Source organism: Colossoma macropomum, unplaced genomic scaffold, assembly GCF_904425465.1.
Source record: "Colossoma macropomum unplaced genomic scaffold, Colossoma_macropomum, whole genome shotgun sequence".
Taxonomy (NCBI): Eukaryota; Metazoa; Chordata; class Actinopteri; order Characiformes; family Serrasalmidae; genus Colossoma; species Colossoma macropomum.
Genome location: NW_023494801.1, coordinates 1,790,802 through 1,809,687, shown reverse-complemented (window position 1 = coordinate 1,809,687; position 18,886 = coordinate 1,790,802). Strand labels below are relative to the sequence as shown.

General features: G+C 41.2%; 1 protein-coding gene across 1 annotated transcript in view; it reads right to left on the bottom strand.

Annotated features, from left to right (window-relative positions):
• Positions 1-468: 468 nt before the first annotated feature.
• emp2 (epithelial membrane protein 2) overlaps positions 469-18,886 on the bottom strand; it is a 38,686-nt gene continuing 20,268 nt past the window's right edge. The window contains exons 2-5 of the mRNA XM_036589368.1: positions 7,006-7,123; positions 5,503-5,602; positions 3,527-3,667; positions 469-772 (exon numbers count right to left, since the gene is read on the bottom strand). Coding sequence (XP_036445261.1) covers positions 603-772; positions 3,527-3,667; positions 5,503-5,602; positions 7,006-7,083 — 489 coding nt within the window. The 5' untranslated portion in view covers positions 7,084-7,123 and the 3' untranslated portion in view covers positions 469-602. The remainder of the gene's footprint in view (positions 773-3,526; positions 3,668-5,502; positions 5,603-7,005; positions 7,124-18,886) is intronic.

The window sequence follows — 18,886 nt, the reverse complement described above, 5'->3', positions numbered from 1 at the left end:
TGTGGACACTTGTTTTCCTTTGGACAGCGGCGATATGCTTTAATAATCATATTTTACCATACACAGCTTTGATGAATATGGCTACTGTCGCCTGACGTAGAGGTCAACAGTTGTAACCTTGAAATAAGCCTTTATAAATGTTTACGTAGGTTTATGTCAGTTGTCATGAAGGGCTCATGTAGGTGTTACGAAGCCGTATTAATGTCTCCCGACAGTTAAATGTCCCCTCTGTTTTCTGTGAAGCCTAAATAGTGGTTTTATGTGAACATATTCGTATTTCGGATGTCATTCTGCCTTTTATTTTCAAGTCTGTCATTTTCCCAACAGCACAGCACAATTTCAATGCTTAGAACAAGAAGAGGGTTAAAACTCTACATAGTACATCACTTTGAAAAAAAGAAAAACTAAAGTTAGTTTCCAGTATGCTACGGTTAATATTGAGATTTATTTTTATTTTATTTTGTTTTGTTTTTTTTCACAATATAACATTTTGGCATGGAACTACACATTTAAAAAAAAAAAAGTATATTTACAAAATAAATTCTTTTGGCTAAGGCTGTAGCTGGTGGCAGCTGGTGAGGTGGGCTGTTGTCGAGCGTCGCCTACTTGCGTTTCCTCAGCACTAGATACATCAAGCCGCTGACGAGGGTCATGGGGAAGGCCACCCAGGCCACCACGAAGGCGTAGCCGTACTCGCCGCTCTGCACCTCCTTCGCCTGGAAGCTCGTCCGCTCCGCCGTGTAGATGGACGCGCCGATCATCACGCACAGGGCTGCACAGAGATACGGAGGGCAGATGAGGTCAGACCTGACGTTACAAATTTGTAATGAAGCAATGAATTATAATCTAAAATATTCAGTTAATATTATGAGATGTCTTTTTTTGCTATATAAGTCGTAGACAGTCGCTGTAAATGATCCCGGTTACAAAATCAACATGTTCCACTATAATTTCAGACATACTGATGTGGTACCTGGCTGCCTTGGTTATGATGATATTTCTCATTTCTCTAGTTTTTAATCTGTTTTTGAGCTCCAGTTTTGAAAACTTTCTCTTATTTTCCTTTGACTTCATTCTTTCCTTATGTAAGTGGATTATCTTATATCTGATCTCCTCAGAAATATCTCTTGTTAAAATTAATAATCTGTACTTAAAGGCTGTTATGATTGGAAATGTAATTAATAAATGGTCTCTAACTTCATTTTCATCACTGAACCAGGTCTTAGCGGATGTGTGTTTCTCACTAATGTTGGCTCCTCATAAAGCTGCTTGAGAGAACAAGTGTGAAGCAGCGTCAAGACAAAGAACAGCTACTCAAGAAACTAAAATAGAACATTTATACAAGATTACAACGTGCTTTTTGATTTAATTAACACCTTTTTTGTATGCATGATTGCGTGTGTGTGATTTCATAGTTTTTGTTTTCAGAGTTATTCTAAAATGTAGAAAATTACCATTTAAAAAAAACCCAAAGTATATGTTTTGAGCATAACTGAGAGACGGAAGATCTGAGTCTGGATTTTGTCAGAATGCTCACAAAACATTGCTGGAAATAGCTGAGGTTCTTATGTAGAGGCCAATATTACTGTAATTGCATAAACACAGTTTGGATTGAATACAGAATAGTGTGCCACCTGAGCAAACTGTCTAAAACCATATATCATGTGGTAAAATGTTTTTTTCTAAGTACTGTATATCTTTTGAACTGGTTTGATGAACAAAGTTTGGTTCACATAGATTCATTAATTTCTAACACCAGCAGCTGATTTAATTAATAAAGTACTGAATAGATAAAGTAGGTATTAGGTGATAACTACAAATAATACTGCGCTAGTACAGTGTATAATATATACTATATCGCCAAAAGTATGTGGACACCCCTCCTAATTATTGAGTTCAGGTGTTTTAGCCACACCCATTACTAACAGGTGTATAACATCAAGCACGCAGTCTTGCAATCTCCATAGTAGAATGTGTCGCAGTGATGAGCTCAGTGGCTTTAAACGTGGCGCTGTCATAGGATGCCACCTTTACCACAAGTCAGTTTGTGAAATTTCTGCCCTGCTCGATCTGCCCCAGACAACTGTAAGTGCTATTATTGTGAAATGGAAGAGTCTAGGAGCAACAACAGCTCAGCCACGACACGGTAGACCACAAACACTCACAGAGTGGAGCCGCCGAGTGCTGATGTGTGTATAACGGCCTATCCTCTGTAGCATCACTCAACATAGAGTTCCAATCTGCCTCTGGAAGCGACATCAGCACAAGAACTGTGTATCAGAAACTTAATGAAATGGGTTATCATGGCTGAGCAGCTGCACACAAGCCTAAGATCACTATGTGCAAAGCCAAGCGTCGGCTGGAGGGGTGTAAAGCGCCACCACTGGACTCTGGAGCAGTGGAAACGTGTTCTCTGGAGTGATGAACCAGCTTCACTGTCTGTCAGTCTGATGATGAATCTGGGTTTGGTGGATATCAGGAGAACGTTACCTACTGGAATGCACAACAGTACAGTTTGGTGGAGGAGGGATGATGGGCTGGGCTGTTGTTCAGGGTTTGGGCCCCTCAGTTCCAGTGAAGGGTGATGCTGATGCTGCAGCACAAAGACATTTTACACAGTTATCTGCTTCCAGCTTTGTGTCAGCAGTTTGAGGAAGAGCCTTTCCTGTTCCAGCGTGACTGAGACCCTGAGCACAAAGCAGCTCCATAAAGACATGGAGTGACCAGTTTGGTGTGGAGGAACTCCAGTGGCCTGCACAGAGCCCTGACCTCAACCCTCCTGAACACCTTTGGGATGATCTAGAATGGAGATTGTGAGCCAGACCCTCTCGTCCAACATCAGTCTCTGACCTCACAGATACTCTTCTGGATGAATCAACACAAATTCCCACAGACTCTCCAACATCCTGTAGAAGCTTCCCAGAAGAGTGGAAGCTGTTAGAGCTGCAAAGGGGGACCAACTCCATATTAATGCCTATGGATTTAGAATGGAATGTTCATCCAGCTCATAAAGGTCTGATGATTAAGTGTCCACAAACTGTGCCTTTAGGAAACATCAGTATGAGAACTTGTTATGTGCGTTCAAGAGCAACTTGTAAAATTAGCAAGAAAATACTGAATAGAGTTGATAATGTGAAGAGTGATCCAGTCTTTCCTCATTAAAGTCACCCCAAAATCATGTTTACCTTGTTAGTTTGCGTTCGTAGTCAAACGCGATTCAACACATCACGCAGCTTAAAAGACTAAATTCTTGTGTTCCCATAATCTTCCATCAAAATGTGACTTTAGCCCTGCATGTAAAATGTTTTCTGATTTTTGATGACATCACCGTGCACCAGCAGGCACCTCCCACCTCCCCCACCTATCATGAAAATGCTCAGGGGGCTCAGAGACCCTCCCTGATACCATGTTTCACTCACAATGCGTCATACAGAAATGCACAAATACATTCACACGGACTTTAACGTCGCTGTTATTACCAATATTTGTTTCCAAAGATGAAGATATTATCCTCATTGAAACTTACAAGACAGAAGCTGAATGATGGCCGTGAAAACAAATCTCTCTCCTTGCTTCAGACGGAAGAGCTGAAGGATGAAGACGAAGAAGCCTACGCAGCACAAGATGGTGGCGAGGATCAAAGTAGCCTGCACAGCCTGAAGGTAACCTGTTCATCACAGAAACGGGCGTTACTGTTAGTAGAAGTCAAACATTTCCTTGTCTGCTTATTTTGGAAAGTAATGTAAGCTTGTGTACACCTGGCCACTTTATTAGAAACCCCTCTTGTTTAGCTCCACCTTCCTTGTGTAGCAGATGATATGGCAGAGATTTAGCATCCTAAATGTAGTTTACCCAACTATGAGTATCTACAGATTATACTATTATAATGAAAATTCATAGATTATACTTAAGCAGTAGAACCTGAGAGGGAGTGTGTATCGCAAATAACATCACGGCTGTGATTTGGTCACCGTAGATCATCACAGCCGTGATGTTATTGGCGATAACACACTCCTCGAGTGTTCTATTGTTTTAATACAACAGTTAAATAAATACAGTAATAAATTAATAAACTGGGCCGTGAACGCGGCGTTTAATATGTTTTAATGTTCGCAGTTCCTTCACCAAATTATAGTTCCTTAACGAGCAGCTTGTTGCTACGTCAGAGTAACGAGCTCCGCCCACTCGCTGCACAGCCGGCAGTTCGTTCTCCAGCTCCTTACACTAAATTCCCAAACTGTCACCACTGAGCAGCTTTTCAGTCGGCAGCTGTGACAGAAGAACAGCTAAACAACCTGGAATCAGCCAGAAATGAACCCAACACCATTCGCCAAACGTGTAGTCTGATCTTCAGAGTCTGACCAAATCAGACTGAGCCATAAAACTGCCGCAATATCAAGTTCAGCTCAGTTTTGTCAGTTTTTGCCAGATCAGTATTAATGTTGTTTTGTTCCAGCCAGTCTGTAAAGCATCTTACAGCCCATTTAGTTTGGCGAATGGTGTTGGGCACTGGAAACTGGAAATGGTATTTCCAGTTTCCAGTTTTTGAAAAGGAACTGCGGTTTTAATCCGGAGCGGTTGGATTTTATCCTGTTCCTCTTTTCATGAGTCTAAAGTTGGATTCTTAATGGACTTTTTGGTTCCACCTTAAATGATGCCCCAGTTACCTTAATGGTGCGTCAGCATCAGAATGTGAAAGCAGAGCCATTTAAGGTGGAATGGAAAAAGAATAATAAGAAGCTGTCAAAGAAGAAGCCAAGTTGGTTTTTGGTTTGTCCCTTGTACATACAGAACCGCTGTCTTTACTAAAGAACCCTTGAAGAACCATCTTTTTTTAAGAAGAGTACCCTTGCATACAGAATACAGTCTGTACTCTGCTTAAAAAAAGATGGTCCTTCAAGGGTTCTTTAGTAAAGACAGCGGTTCTGTATAGAACCATGAACAATCAAAGAACCATGCATGGTGAAATGGTTCTTCAGATTGATGGAGAAAAGGCTTCTGCTATTGTTACAGTGTCAAGCTTGTAACAACAGAAGACCTTTTTTCAAAAAGGTTCTATATAGAACCATATACCACACATTCCCCACCAATCTGAAGAACCATTTCACCATGCAAAGAAGCATGTATGTATGTGCTATAGATGGTTTTACACAGAACCTTTTGAAAAGGGTTCTTATATTGTTACAAGCTTGACACTGTAACAATAAGAAACAGTTTTCATAAAGGTTCTATATAGAACCATAATCAGCATATTATCCATCAATCTGAAGAACGCTTTCATGATATAAGCCATTCAATCATGCACAAGGTTCTTTGAGTGTTCATGCTTTAGCAAAAAAATGGTTCTATGTAAAAGAACTCTTGAGGAACCAACTTTTTTAAGAGTGTAAGCCAGTGAAAGTAGCCAGTAAGTGGACGTACAAAGTTGGAGTTCCCAGTAAAGAAACTGGAGGTTATATAATAATGAGAAAATATTAAATTGTAATAAAAATGAAAGTTTACCTGCATCTGTGGATGAACTGCTGGGTATATCCACACAGGTGACGTTACAGCTGTACCACAGGTCAGTGTAGAAGTTTCCTTTACTTGCAACCCACCAAGCCTGGAATCAACAGAGAATCATCAATAACGGGAACTATCTGATACTTACATACACTGATCAGGCATAACATTCTGACCACCTCCTTGTTTCTACACTCATCGTCCATTTTATCAGCTCCACTTACTATATAGGTGCACTTTGTAGTTCTACAGTTACAGACTGTAGTCCATCTGTTTCTCTGCATACTTTGTTAGCCCCCTTTTACCCTGTTCTTCAGTGGTCAGGACCCCCATGGACCCTCACAGAGCAGGTACTATTTGGGTGGTGGATCATTCTCAGCACTGCAGTAACACTGACATGGTGGTGGTGTGTTAGTGTGTGTTGTGCTGGTCTGAGTGGATCAGACACAGCAGTGCTGCTGGAGTTTTTAAACACCTCAGTGTCACTGCTGGACTGAGAATAGTCCACCAACCAAAAATATCCAGCCAACAGCGTCCTGTGGGCAGCGTCCTGTGACCACTGATGAAGGACTAGAGGATGACCAACACAAACTGTGCAGCAGCAGATGAGCTATCGTCTCTGCCTTTACATCTACAAGGTGGACCGACAAGGTAGGAGTGTCTAATAGAGTGGACAGTGAGTGGACACAGTGTTTAAAAACTCCAGCAGCACTGCTGTGTCTGATCCACTCGCACCAGCACAACACACACTAACACACCACCACCACGTCAGTGTTACCGCAGTGCTGAGAATGATCCACCACCCAAACAGTACCTGCTCTGTGAGGGTCCATGGGGACCGATCTCCCTGAATTAGCTATTAAAGCTAATAATAATGGGGAATTCCAGTTAATTCATTTTTAATTTTTGATCCAGCCCCACATTTCATCATATTTTTGAATAAGCTTTCACTTTCCTAGTTTATTCATCCCCTTTTATTTCTCACGCACACTTGAAAATTTTAGGCACCCTAGAAAAGCACATTTAAGAATCTATTTATCTGGTCAGGGAGCATTTATATGCTCAGAAAAAGACTTACATTAGAATAAATACAAATAATATTAATACAATAAGCGCTCGCCTGGGGCTCGGAGCTGGAAACTGCTTTGTAACAATGCCTGTTGTAAAATGCACTATACAAATCAACTTGAATAGAACAGAATTTTATGCCTTGCCTGGAGAGCACAGAGAAATCCAAACAGCTCATAAGATATCAGTTATGTTTTTGACAAAAAAACAGTAATTTTTCACTGTATTTATGTTTTTGTATTTATTGTACCGTAATATAGTGTTTTTACTGACAAAAACATACTGATTTCCTATTGCTTAGACATTTTCACAGGACTTTTATACAGCATGTCAACCACCGCTTCGTTTATTCTTATTAAAGACCATAAATAACATGTTTTTAAACTTTGGGTTAAAAGTAAAGTCCGTAATGTGGAGCCACAGAACTGAACTCACATTGTTGGTAGTTGCTATGAAGAGCAGTATCGCTGAAATGATGTGGAAGAGGATGATGAAGGCCAAGATAACCAACATGGCTGACACTGGAGCAGGAGGGCAGGTGAAGAGGTTGAACCTAAGAAGAGATGAACATCAGGAATACAGGTCATTATTCAGAGACGCTAGATGCTTTGAAGGGGCATCCCAGCCTAAAATTTTTTTAAAATTAGTTTAATACTAAATAATACAATTTTATGCTGCTTTTTATACTGTATTATACCGTGAATACAACAGATAACCATTGGGAATCCCTGTGGTGTCACCCAATCATGACTGCTAGTCCAGCCACCGGCCGAAAAGTTAATCATACATAGTTTTATTATTACATTAGTACATAATACATTGACGAAAGTTGTAATTCTATCTTTATTTAGAACAAAATGAACACCAGAGATGAGTTTTTTCATCCCTGACCCTTTCAGTCAGAGAAATGGAGCAAAACCAAGGTCAGAGATCTAGACAGCCAGTTACTTCACTAACTTCAGCTTTTAGCCTTGTCCTCACAGTTACTACAGTTATACAGTTAGCTATCTGCATTTGCCAGCTAACCAAGTAAAATTCAATAAAATCAACAGCAAAGTAGTTCAAAAGTTCCTCAAACCTTCGAGACGCATTTTTTCTAGTTTTTAAACCAGAAATTCTCACCACCGCAACACAGCTGTAAGATGGGACTAGGCATGTTTACACCACACTGCAAAAAATGGCATCTTGTCAAGTAAAATTATCTTAAAAATAGTCAATAAATCTAATATTTCCCTGTTGAGATTGTTATAAGCCTAATTTAAGATTGTTTACCTTATTTCTAGACATGTTTTACTTGTTTTAAGTCATTTTTATTGAGTAAAATGATCTCACTATACTGGCAGATCATTTTGCTTGTTGTAAGAAATGAGCTTGAAACCAGCAAAATTATCTGCCAGTACAGTGAGATCATTTTACTTAATAAAGTGACCTAAAACAAGTAAATAATATCTAGACATACACTGGATAATCTTATAATAAGTGCACAACCTTCTCAAAATGGGAAATATTAGATACATCAACTAGATTTAAGATCATTTCACTTGACAAGATCCCATTTTTTGCAGTGCAGATGTAGTGATGGTTATATCTTTTCATTTTGGTAGGAGTGCTCCTTTAAGGGTCTAGACCGAGCTTAATTATCCTCACAGCTTAGCTTAGCGTCTGCGAGCTGCACAATAATTATTGGATGAAGTGTTTGTAAACAGCCTGCCCCCTAAGACACTGGTTCTTTTCAGACCGGGGTCATGCCATGTCTGGACCTCTTGACCCTCTGATTGCTTCCATATGCTGCAAAGACAACTGTTTTTGCTCTGAGAAGATTAAAAAACACTAGATGAAGGTACTTCTAGCTCTCCAAGTTTGAACCGTCTTCCTCTGCTCGAACAGAGGTAAGCGAATTCCCTTGCTGCTGCACCCGTTGGCCTGAGGCCTAATTGCAGTGAGAGTGAAGTGACAGTCACACAAACACATAAACAGGAGGAATGATTCACCATCTTGGCTAATGTGTGAAGTCCTCCAGCGCATATACTGCCTCGGAACATTGGAGGATTCCCCAGTGCTGCTGAGCTGACCGCCACGGCGAAGCGTTCGGCTGCGGAGTGCATTGTTCTGCCGCAGAATCGATGAGGTAATGCCATGGCAGCAGCAGCTCTGAGCTCACGTCTGAGGCTCCATTCAGAGGAGGATTTGGCTATGAATGCGCCAAAGCCTCAGGCAGGGCCCGCGCACTCAGGCCTCACGGGCCTGGGCTCTCGGCTTAGCCAGCAGCCCCGGCACTCAGCCTACAAGCCTACAGGCCTTAGTCAAACAGATGGGCTGGCTCCTTATTGCGCTACGTACCGAAGGTCGGGCTGCTGCAGTGGCTTATTTTCCACTGCCATTCCACTGGAAGCGTGTAGACTTTGAATATTTGTCGACTTTTGAAACAAATAGGCCTTTGCATTAGGGGTCGCAACACAAATGTCAATCAGAGCCAATTTGTCCTTTTAACAAAAATCTAACCACTTTGGGAGCCACAACATTTTATGTCCTTTTTACCATCTTGGCTAAATATGTCTCAGTATGAGCTGATGTACTAGTACAGGCTCAAAATGTAATATAAACAAAAACACAGACTCACTTTGCTCTGCTTTAAGCTTTAGCTCAGCTATAGCTGCTTTTCTCACATCTCCAGCAGGAAATTTTTCCACAGAAGTAGAACAGTTTTTTGTAAAATGTCTCTCAACGTTAAACTGAAGTCGTTTCTCATTCGCCAGCTTCTTGTTTGAATTTTCCCGTTCCACCTTAAATGGTGTCTGAGACGCCAGAATGTAGCTGCTGCACCATTTAAGGTGGAATGGGAAAATTCAAACAAGAAGCTGGTGAATGAGGAGCGACTTCAGCTTCATGACTTTTTAGTGTTTGTCAGTTTCTCGCTGCAGATTAAACGTATCAGGAAACCAGCTGGAATGATTATAAACACAAAGAAGTCCATTCGTCTCCAAATTATCGATGTTCATCTTAAATCTCTCTCTTTACCTTTTTGTTAGCTACTGGCTAGGCAAGACTGTTGTCTGCATTGCTATGGTGACCAGCAGTCTGCACCCCAACCTTCAGGGTTAAAGGGTGAAATAGCAGTTCTACATTAACTCCAGCGTTACCTAAAAATCGAATTCTGCTGTGGAGCCACAACAGGGCAGTAAAAGAGCCACATGCAGCTCCAGAGCCGCCTGTTGCGACCCCTGCAGTGGCCTAACTAGGTTGAACTTTGCCCAGCCTTCTTACACACTTTGTTACTGAATATAAAATATCAACAGCACAAACTGGACATAAGCAAACTGTTTTATAGCAGAAGTGATGAGCCACAGCCAGGGCCGTAGCTAAGCCAAGATTCTCACAAACAGCTTTGATTATGATAAAAAAATGTCACAAAATGTAAAGTGGTCAAGACCAAAAGTGGCTCCAAATGACTTTTTTCCACCTTAAATAAATAAAAGAGACTGAAAAAGCTTTACACGCCTGCATGCTACTGTTAGCCACACAAAAACAAACAGAAACACACTATTTTAATTGCCAACATGTAAACACAGGATTAGCTTTTCCACTGTTTCCCCTAATGGTGAGCTATGCTAATTCCCAAAGGCCAGTGAGCTGACCCTGGTAAAGAACACAAAGTTCAGTACTGTGAAAAAGCATCAACAATGTAGTTAATTTCGCTATAATGTTGCTAAAGTTGGCTAGTTTGTGGTATCATGCTCATTATAGCGACTTCTCTGGGCCTTGTTCTGGAATACATAACTGCACTACTTTGTGTTCATTTCCCCTTCCTGCACACATCCAGCATAAAAGGCCACACTGATACATCAGCAGCGCTCAGCTGTGAGCCATCAGTATCGCTAATAATCTAAAATGTGCTCTAGTGGGAAGAAAAGTGCAAATATGCACGGTTATGACAGTGACATGCCCAAAAATGTGGTAGGCGTGCGAGTGTTGCAGTGTCCAATAAAATATGCAATAAAGAGCTATTTCTACAAATAGTGCACTATATATCCAATAAAGAGCTATTTGGGTTTCAGCCTTTGCAGCCTACACTCTAATAGTGCAGTATGTATCCAGCCATTTGGGATTCAGCCTGTGAAGTCTAGTGCACTATGGATGTAATAAAAAAGCCATTCAGGATTCAGTCATAGTCTTCAACACCCAAAAAGTACATAATATATCCAATACAGAGCCATTCAGGATTCACCCATAGGCTTGAACACCCAAAAAGTACACATTATATCAAATAAAGAGCCGTTTAGGATTCATTCATAGTCTTCTATACTCAAAACGTACACTATCTATCCAATAAAGAACCATTTGGGATTCAGCCTGTGAAGTCTAGTGCACGATGGATGTAATAAAAAAGCCATTCAGGATTCAGTCATAGTCTTCAACACCCAAAAAGTACATCATATACCCAATAAAGAGCCGTTTAGGATTCAGTCATAGTCTTCTATACCCAAAACGTCCACTATCCATCCAATAAAGAGCCGTTTAGGATTCAGCCTGTGAAGTCTACACCCAAATAGTGCACTATATATCCAAAAAAGAACCATTTGGGATTCAGCCATAGTCACCTACACCAAAATAATGCACTATATATCAAATTAAGAGCTATTTAGGATTCATTAATTGTCTTCTATACCCAAAAAGTCCACTATGTAGCCAACAAAGAGACATTTGGGATTCAGCCATAGTCATATACACCCAAATAGTGCACTATATGTCCAATAAAGTCATTTGGGATGCAGCCATAGTCATATACACCGAAGTAGTGCACTATATATCCAGTAAAGTCATTTGGGATTCAGCCATAGTCATATACACCCAAATAGTGCACTATATATCCAATAAAGAGTCATTTGGGATTCAGCCATAGTCATCGACACCCAAAAAGTCCACTATGTAGCCATAAAAAAATCATTTGGGATTTAGCCATAGTTGTCTACACCAACATAGTGCACTATATTTTGAATAAAGAGCCATTTAAGATTCAGGAATGGTTTGAGCCTTGACTAACTGGAACCTGTCCTAGTCAAGCCAAGTCTCCTCCTTCTTCTTCTTAACAGCCTTACAAAGAATGTGGGAGTTCAATGAAACTGCAGTCACGTGTGAGAGAAAGCATGAACAAAAAATACGCATTTGGCTCTGATCTGAAAGGAAACACTGACGTAGCAAGATGTGAAATGACCAGATGGACAGTTCAGAACCCCACCTAAACGGGCCCGGGCTTCTTTTCTCTTCTTATCTCTCTACCAGTATGCTGAGTAAATACCACCAGTGGAGCCGGGATGGGCTGTTACAGTATTCATATTCCGTTGTTAAGAACGTGGCGAAATCCGCTGAGGCACTTACATAAGTTTTACTGAGGACACATCAAGGCCTCAACGTTAAGAGGCCCTCAGCAAAAACCACTTCAGACCACTTTTATAATTAAACTTTCAATCTAGTCTTTGTGATGCAGAGAGATCTCGAGGGTATGAAATGCGACTTTATGGCTGCGTATAAAACAAGTGCCGTCCATGATGGAACCCACTGTGTTAGGCTACTCCCTTTATAATTGGTGGCCCATTTTTTTATAAAGTGCCTGAAAAGTAATATCACAGCGCTAAGCTCAGCTGCACAGTCTAATTCTAGCTGTATTACTTAGAATGTAAAGACAAGCTGATCCCAGATCCTGAGAGAACATTTGAAACTGGCTACCTCATGTTCTAACTTAAAAGTCCTGCTGTATTCATGAGTCATTAGATTCCTCAGAAGAACGTTCCGGTGGATTTTATGAAACGGGAGCTGCTACAGAAGCCCAGTTTGATGTCCGCAGTCTCCAACCTGGGCCTTGAAGTGGACCAAAAGCATGCTAAAGATGGCACGATACCACTTTTTATTTTCCGAGATTGATACTGAAACACTGAGTATCCACTGATAACAGAACTGGGCCCAGTTTCCCAAAAGCATATTACTGTTAGGGTCATCTTACCTGGGAGAGAGAGTGTTCACTGTGATGCTCGCTCTACCATCTAAGAATCATTTTCTGCTAAGATGCTTTGGGCAAATAGCCGTGATCTGAATTTTTCCTTTAGAATTCAGGATTTGTTTAACTGAATCACTTCACTTAAAGGGGAATTCCACCGATTTTTCAAAATTTCAGCACAGTTAAATCCTTAAAATGTGAATAAAGTCGTTCAGAGTGGTTTGGTGTGAAATGCTCTGTTCAGGACACAGAACTGTTCACAGTGGTGTTGATAGGAACCAGACGTCCACCTCTAAAAGCTCCCTCACAGAATTACATGAAATGGTTATGAATTCACTGCATGATGTCTGAGACACTGTTATTATGATAGTTTTAAGAATGTTTTGGGATTAAAATATATACATATTTTAATTTATTCATGGTGGAGGGATACGTGCAGGGTGTTGTGAGGCAAAATAGTTCCCAAAAAAACTTATTTTTTCAGATTTTCCAAATTTTTCCGTTAACATTCCATATAAAACTCAGAAGACTCGTTTAGGGTGGAGCGAAACATAAAGAAAAAATTGCCAAAACAAGACTTTTCTGACTGTAGTTTGAGGGAACTGACCACAAAGTTCCAGTCTTGTTTGAACATTTGCCAATTCTATACATTCACCAAAGGATATTTATTTAATCAGACTTAATTATGAATTAAAATGTTAGACAAGTCATGCACGGATAGAGTGCTGACCATAGGTCAAACATGTTCTAAAGAAATTTAGGAACTTACCCAGGAAATAAGTAATTAGTAATGGGTGAACAAAAATAATAAAAAGGATCCCAAATAAAATGTTACACTTTTGGAGCACTTCTACTGCGCTGCTGTCGGAAAAATGAGAACTTTACAGTGGAAGGAAAAAACATACTTTACTTTTAATGTGAGTCAGTGGAACCAGACTTCTTTCCAAGTGGGTCGTTTCTTTTGGTCCATTCATCATGAAATTTACACACAATGTAGAGAGAAACAGGTATTTTCAAATTATGTCAAAAACTGAAAAATGACAAAAATGGAGATACAAGGTTTTATTATATATATATATATATATATATATATATATATATATATATATATATAGTTTGAGTCTATATGCTTTTATGATAAGTATAAGCATAATTACAATAATCAAAGAAAAAAAAAACTATTTCTTTTGAGCCTTAAATTATTTTGATTCTGCCAACTAGTCCAGATCAGTGCAGTCCTAACGGCTGCTGGAACTGTTTTTCTAAAATCTAAAATAGTCCAAAAATGTGGTAAACATTCAGCATACAAACGACACAGAGGTAAAACAAGTGAACCAGTGTTGTTCACCTTCTTATGCAGCCAAAGCCTCTGCAGGTGGGAATGAGATCAGCTTTCAGAAGGAAATTCCTAATATTACAGCCTTAGACAAGTGAAGGACACACTCACACTCTCTGTTAGAGCTCAAACAAAAGAACATACTGAGAGGCAATTAGCGAGCATTAGCACTTCAGGAGCAAACAGCCATTGTGGAGCTTTCAGTCCATTCAATTTCATGAAACGGGAAAGTCCTATGCAATCGTGGCCGACAACAGCTTTTACTGCACACTCACTGACCACTTTATTAGGAACAACTGCTTTCTACTTCCACTAACTGGCCACTTTATTAGAAACACCCACCTTGTGCTTCCACTAACTGGCCACTTTATTAGAAACACCCACCTTTGGCTTCCACTAAATGGCCACTTTATTAGAAACTCCTACCTTGTGCTTCCACTAACTGGCCACTTTATTAGAAACACCCACCTTGTCCTTCCACTCACTGGCCACTTTATTAGAAACACCAACCTTACAGCTTCACTGTGTAGGTGCAAAGTTATAGACCGAAGTTCATTTGTTGCTGCACAGTGTATCAGCCCACCTCCATTCCTCAGTGGTCAGTTTCCGACCATATGGCAGCTGTTGTGCAGATATTATTTGGGTGGTGGACCATTCTCAGTCTCACTGACATGGAAGTGTGTGTGTGGTGCTGTTATGAGTGTATCAGATACAGCAGGGTTGCTGGGGTTTTTACACACATCAGTGTGACTGCTAGGTTGGACTGTCCAACCAAAAATATCCAGCCAAGAGCAGCTCTGTGGTCAAAAACTGACCACTGTTGAAGGGTTAGAGGATTGCTAACACAAACTGTATAAGATGAGCTGTACAGGATCAAGAGCATATAGAGAGCATACAGGCTGTGACTAGTGCTGTAGTACCGTATCTACACGGTAAACAGAGCGCCGCTGTCCTTCAGGAGTTTTCTGTGTAAGACCAAGAGTTAAAATCACCAAATGGTCTGAATGACATTTCACAGCCACACATTTAATTAATCAATCTATCATCTGTCAGAATGAACAGACATCTGCGCCACAGCTGCTGCAGTGGGAACTGCAGAGAAAGAAAAGTAATTCCGTTTGGACTTCAGGTTTGTAATAGAGGGTTGGGGGCCAGTTAAGGTTTATATTAGACTTCAAAAGCTATGAGTTTGTTTTGGAGAACCTGTCAGCACCGGGTTACAGTACGTTCAGTCATGCTGGTAGTCTGATTATGACAGTCATGTTCTCCCCAAAGATGGAGCAAAACAAAATGTGCAAAGGGACTGGAGACAGTGCTCTGACTGCTCTCTCTCTCTCTGACTCTCTCTCTCTCTCTCTCTCTCTCTCTCTCTATAAAACAAAACCTTGTATCTCCATTTTTGACATAAGTTGAAAATGACTGTTGACTGTTTTTAGCTCCCTTGTCCCTGTGTCCACTCACTGTCCACTCTATTAGACACTCCTACCTTGTCGGTCCACCTTGTAGATGTAAAGGCAGAGACGATAGCTCATCTGCTGCTGCACAGTTTGTGTTGGTCATCCTCTGGTCCTTCATCAGTGGTCACGGGACGCTGCCCACAAGACGCTGTTGGCTGGATATTTTTGGTTGGTGGACTATTCTCAGTCCAGCAGTGACACTGAGGTATCACACAATAACACACCACCACCACGTCAGTGTTACTGCAGTGCTGAGAATGACCCACCACCCAAATAGTACCTGCCCTGTGAGGGTCCATGGGGGTCCTGACCACTGAAGAACAGGGTAAAAGGGGGCTAACAAAGTATCAGAGAAACAGATGGACTACAGTCTGTAACTGTAGAACTACAAAGTGCACCTATATAGTAAGTGGAGCTGATAAAATGGACAATGAACGGAGAAACAAGGAGGTGGTCAGAATGTTATGCCTGATTGGTGTATATAGATACTGTAACACGGTGAAATGTGTGTGTGTGTGTGTGTGTGTGTGTGTGTGTGCATGTCTACGCTAAAGTGCCCCAGTTGTTCCCTCGTGCTGGGTGGAAAACGCTGACTCGGGGTTCAGACATTTAACATCTTTTTTTATATAAAACAAAAGCCGCAGTCTCCGACACGCTTCCAGGTCGGCCGCTGCTGAAAACAGACACGGCAGTCATGGAAGAAATGACGGAGGAGGGGAAACCTCCATCGCTGCCCAGTATGGCCTGGCCAAAATGGGCCAATGTTATGGTCCACCCCCCTCCAAACCCCACCGGCGTGCCTCCCCAGCCTCCATTCACACTAATCCAGGCCGTCTGCAGAGCCCGGCTCAGAGGAGCATGTTCAAACGTACGACGTCAGAGGAGATGTGGAAAGTGGGATATTTGTGGGTGCATGATATTCTGCCCACAGAGATGCCTCCAACAGCACACTGGCAGGGCACACGCATGGCGACTCACTACGGCCGATCGAAAGGCCTATGAAGATAATAATTACTATCACTGAGCCTTAGTTAAATGTCATTATGTGATTATGTGATGTTTTGACTGATAGACTGTGAACTCTGTCGAGTATTAAGGCAACAGAGACTGCACTGCTGAACCCAAGCCAAAGGCTGAATGTCTGTTGGTTTCTGAATCATTTCTAGTCTTTTCTGAAAGTCCAGAACCCGCAAAACAGCCCACAACCTCTGACGGATGTTCCACTGGCAAGAAATGCCAGTCAATGTTTTTCTCCAATTTGTTGCAGTTAGCAGGCTAGATAATTCACCATCTGATCCAGCCTCAGACTGACTGCTTACCATGCTGCCTCGCTTTTATGTATTAATAGGAAATCCCACCAATTTTTCAACATTTCTGCATAATAAACGGCTGAGATGTAAACAGAGTGATTCAGAGTGGTTTGGTGTGAAATGGTTCATTGCAGAGACACCAGTGGTGGTGACAGGAAACAGGCGTTGCCATGACTACAACACAAAAATAGCCATTTTATTTACTATCCAAAACCACCAGTGAACCTACACGAGTCTTCTGAGCTTTTATGGAATGTTAATGATGGTGGATATGTCTGAAAAAAACAAGTTTTCTTTGGGGGTTACCCTACTAGAAAATCCAGCGTAGACCAGCGTGGTTGAACCAGCAAAATCAGCATATGTTGTGATTTGGATGCCGGTATGCTGGTCAACCAGCTTGACCATGCTGTGCGACCAGCTAAACCAACACCAGACCAGCATAAACCAGTATAGACCAGCTTAGACCTGCATGGAAATTCATTTTAGGCCCAGAACATTTCAAAACTCTTGTGAAACAGTGTCTCAGTCACCAGGCAGTACATTTACACCCATTTCCTGTAGTAACTTTCTGTGTGGGAGTTTTTAGAGGTGGACGTCTGGTTCCTATCACCACCACTGTGAACACTTGGACTAAGATGGAGCATTTTACATCAAACCCCTCTGAATGACTCTGTTTACATCTTAACCTCTGAATTACCCTGAAATGTAAAAAAAATCAGTGGAATTCCTCTTAATTTATAGTCGGTCGAGAAGTTCGACGCTGCCAGTTGGCTTCTTTTTCACACGAGTGTTTCTAAGCTTCGTCATCCTCGTGACAGAAGGGTTCTTTTGACTAAACAAACCAATTTTCCCCAAACCTCACCACAGCGTGAACCTGCAGGTCCAATAAAAAGAGAAATTCCACTCCCTTTTGACTGACAGCATCTTCAGCTTTGCCTCTTTGATTTGTAGGACATGACAAATATGACCAAAGGAGCCACTACATCCTCAAATAGGCCACATGTGTTGGAAAAGCAGAACGAGTTTCCCTGCGGAGGGAATCCGTGCGGAGGGGAGAACGCTAAATGTTTTAGCGCTTAGCTCTACAGCCTCTGCGGTCTGAAGCTTCAGCTCGGAGGTAACAAAATATTCAAGGGTTTGTTCCACAGTTCTGAGACAGACTGCCAGTTCAAAAACTCAACGACAGGCAACCTCTGGCCCACAGCAACAAAAACGAAGGACGGAAAACTATGAGATGTTTCAGGAGCGCAAAACGATGTGTACCAAGTTTTTCCAATCTATCTACACAGTTATTGCTGACGATAACAAAAGCAAAGTACAATCTGAATTGCGAATTCTAAGGTTTAACCCCTTAAAATCTCAGGCTTGTTACACACTGAGGCTTATTATTCAGTACCTACAGGGACGTCAGTGCAAACTGGCAGCTGTTCTTAGATTATAGAAGTGTGTAATAAAACTTTGGCATTTAAGGGGTTAATATGAATTACTTCTCACTTGTAGTTTGTAGAAACAAGTGGAGAAACGTATGATTTCAGACTATCAGTCCATCCATATTAAAAATAAGTTTGTGTTTTTAAAGGAAGAAGAGATATTATGAAGTGGTTACGGTTCTGAAACTGGACTGGCTTAGCCATGGCAGAAGCTGAAGATACTCGATATACACACCTATGACCACCTCACAACAACTGAATTCATTACTCAAGCGCTAAGTGCTCAAACATGCGGTAGGAACAAGGTTCTGTTTAAACTGAGGGATTTTCTTGGCTAAAAAGGCTAAAACATAGTTAGCCAAGAGGCTAAACCGCTCCTCCATTAATATTCAGTGTCAGGATTTGATCTGAAGTACTTACTGAAAGAATAACTGTGAAACTGTATAATAAAAAGTAATTAATGTATTACTTGAATGTCTAAAGCCCCGCCTTATTTGAGCTGGATTAGTTTTATCTGGGGACGTGCTGCGATCTGAGTGATTAGCGACGAGAGCTGTGATTTCAATGCAGTACGAATGTGCCGTGTCTGTACTTTACTTAGTCTACTAAGGAATAATTCCAGAAGGAATTACCTTCTATAACCAGTAATAATAGCTATCACAGTAATGTAATAACACAACCGGTAGCACAAAACGGCGCCTCCAATCAGCCATTTAGCCACACCTGTTGTTATTGTTCGGAAGTGTGGAGCCTGTCGCATAATGCTGAGGGAAATGCCCAAATGACTATGC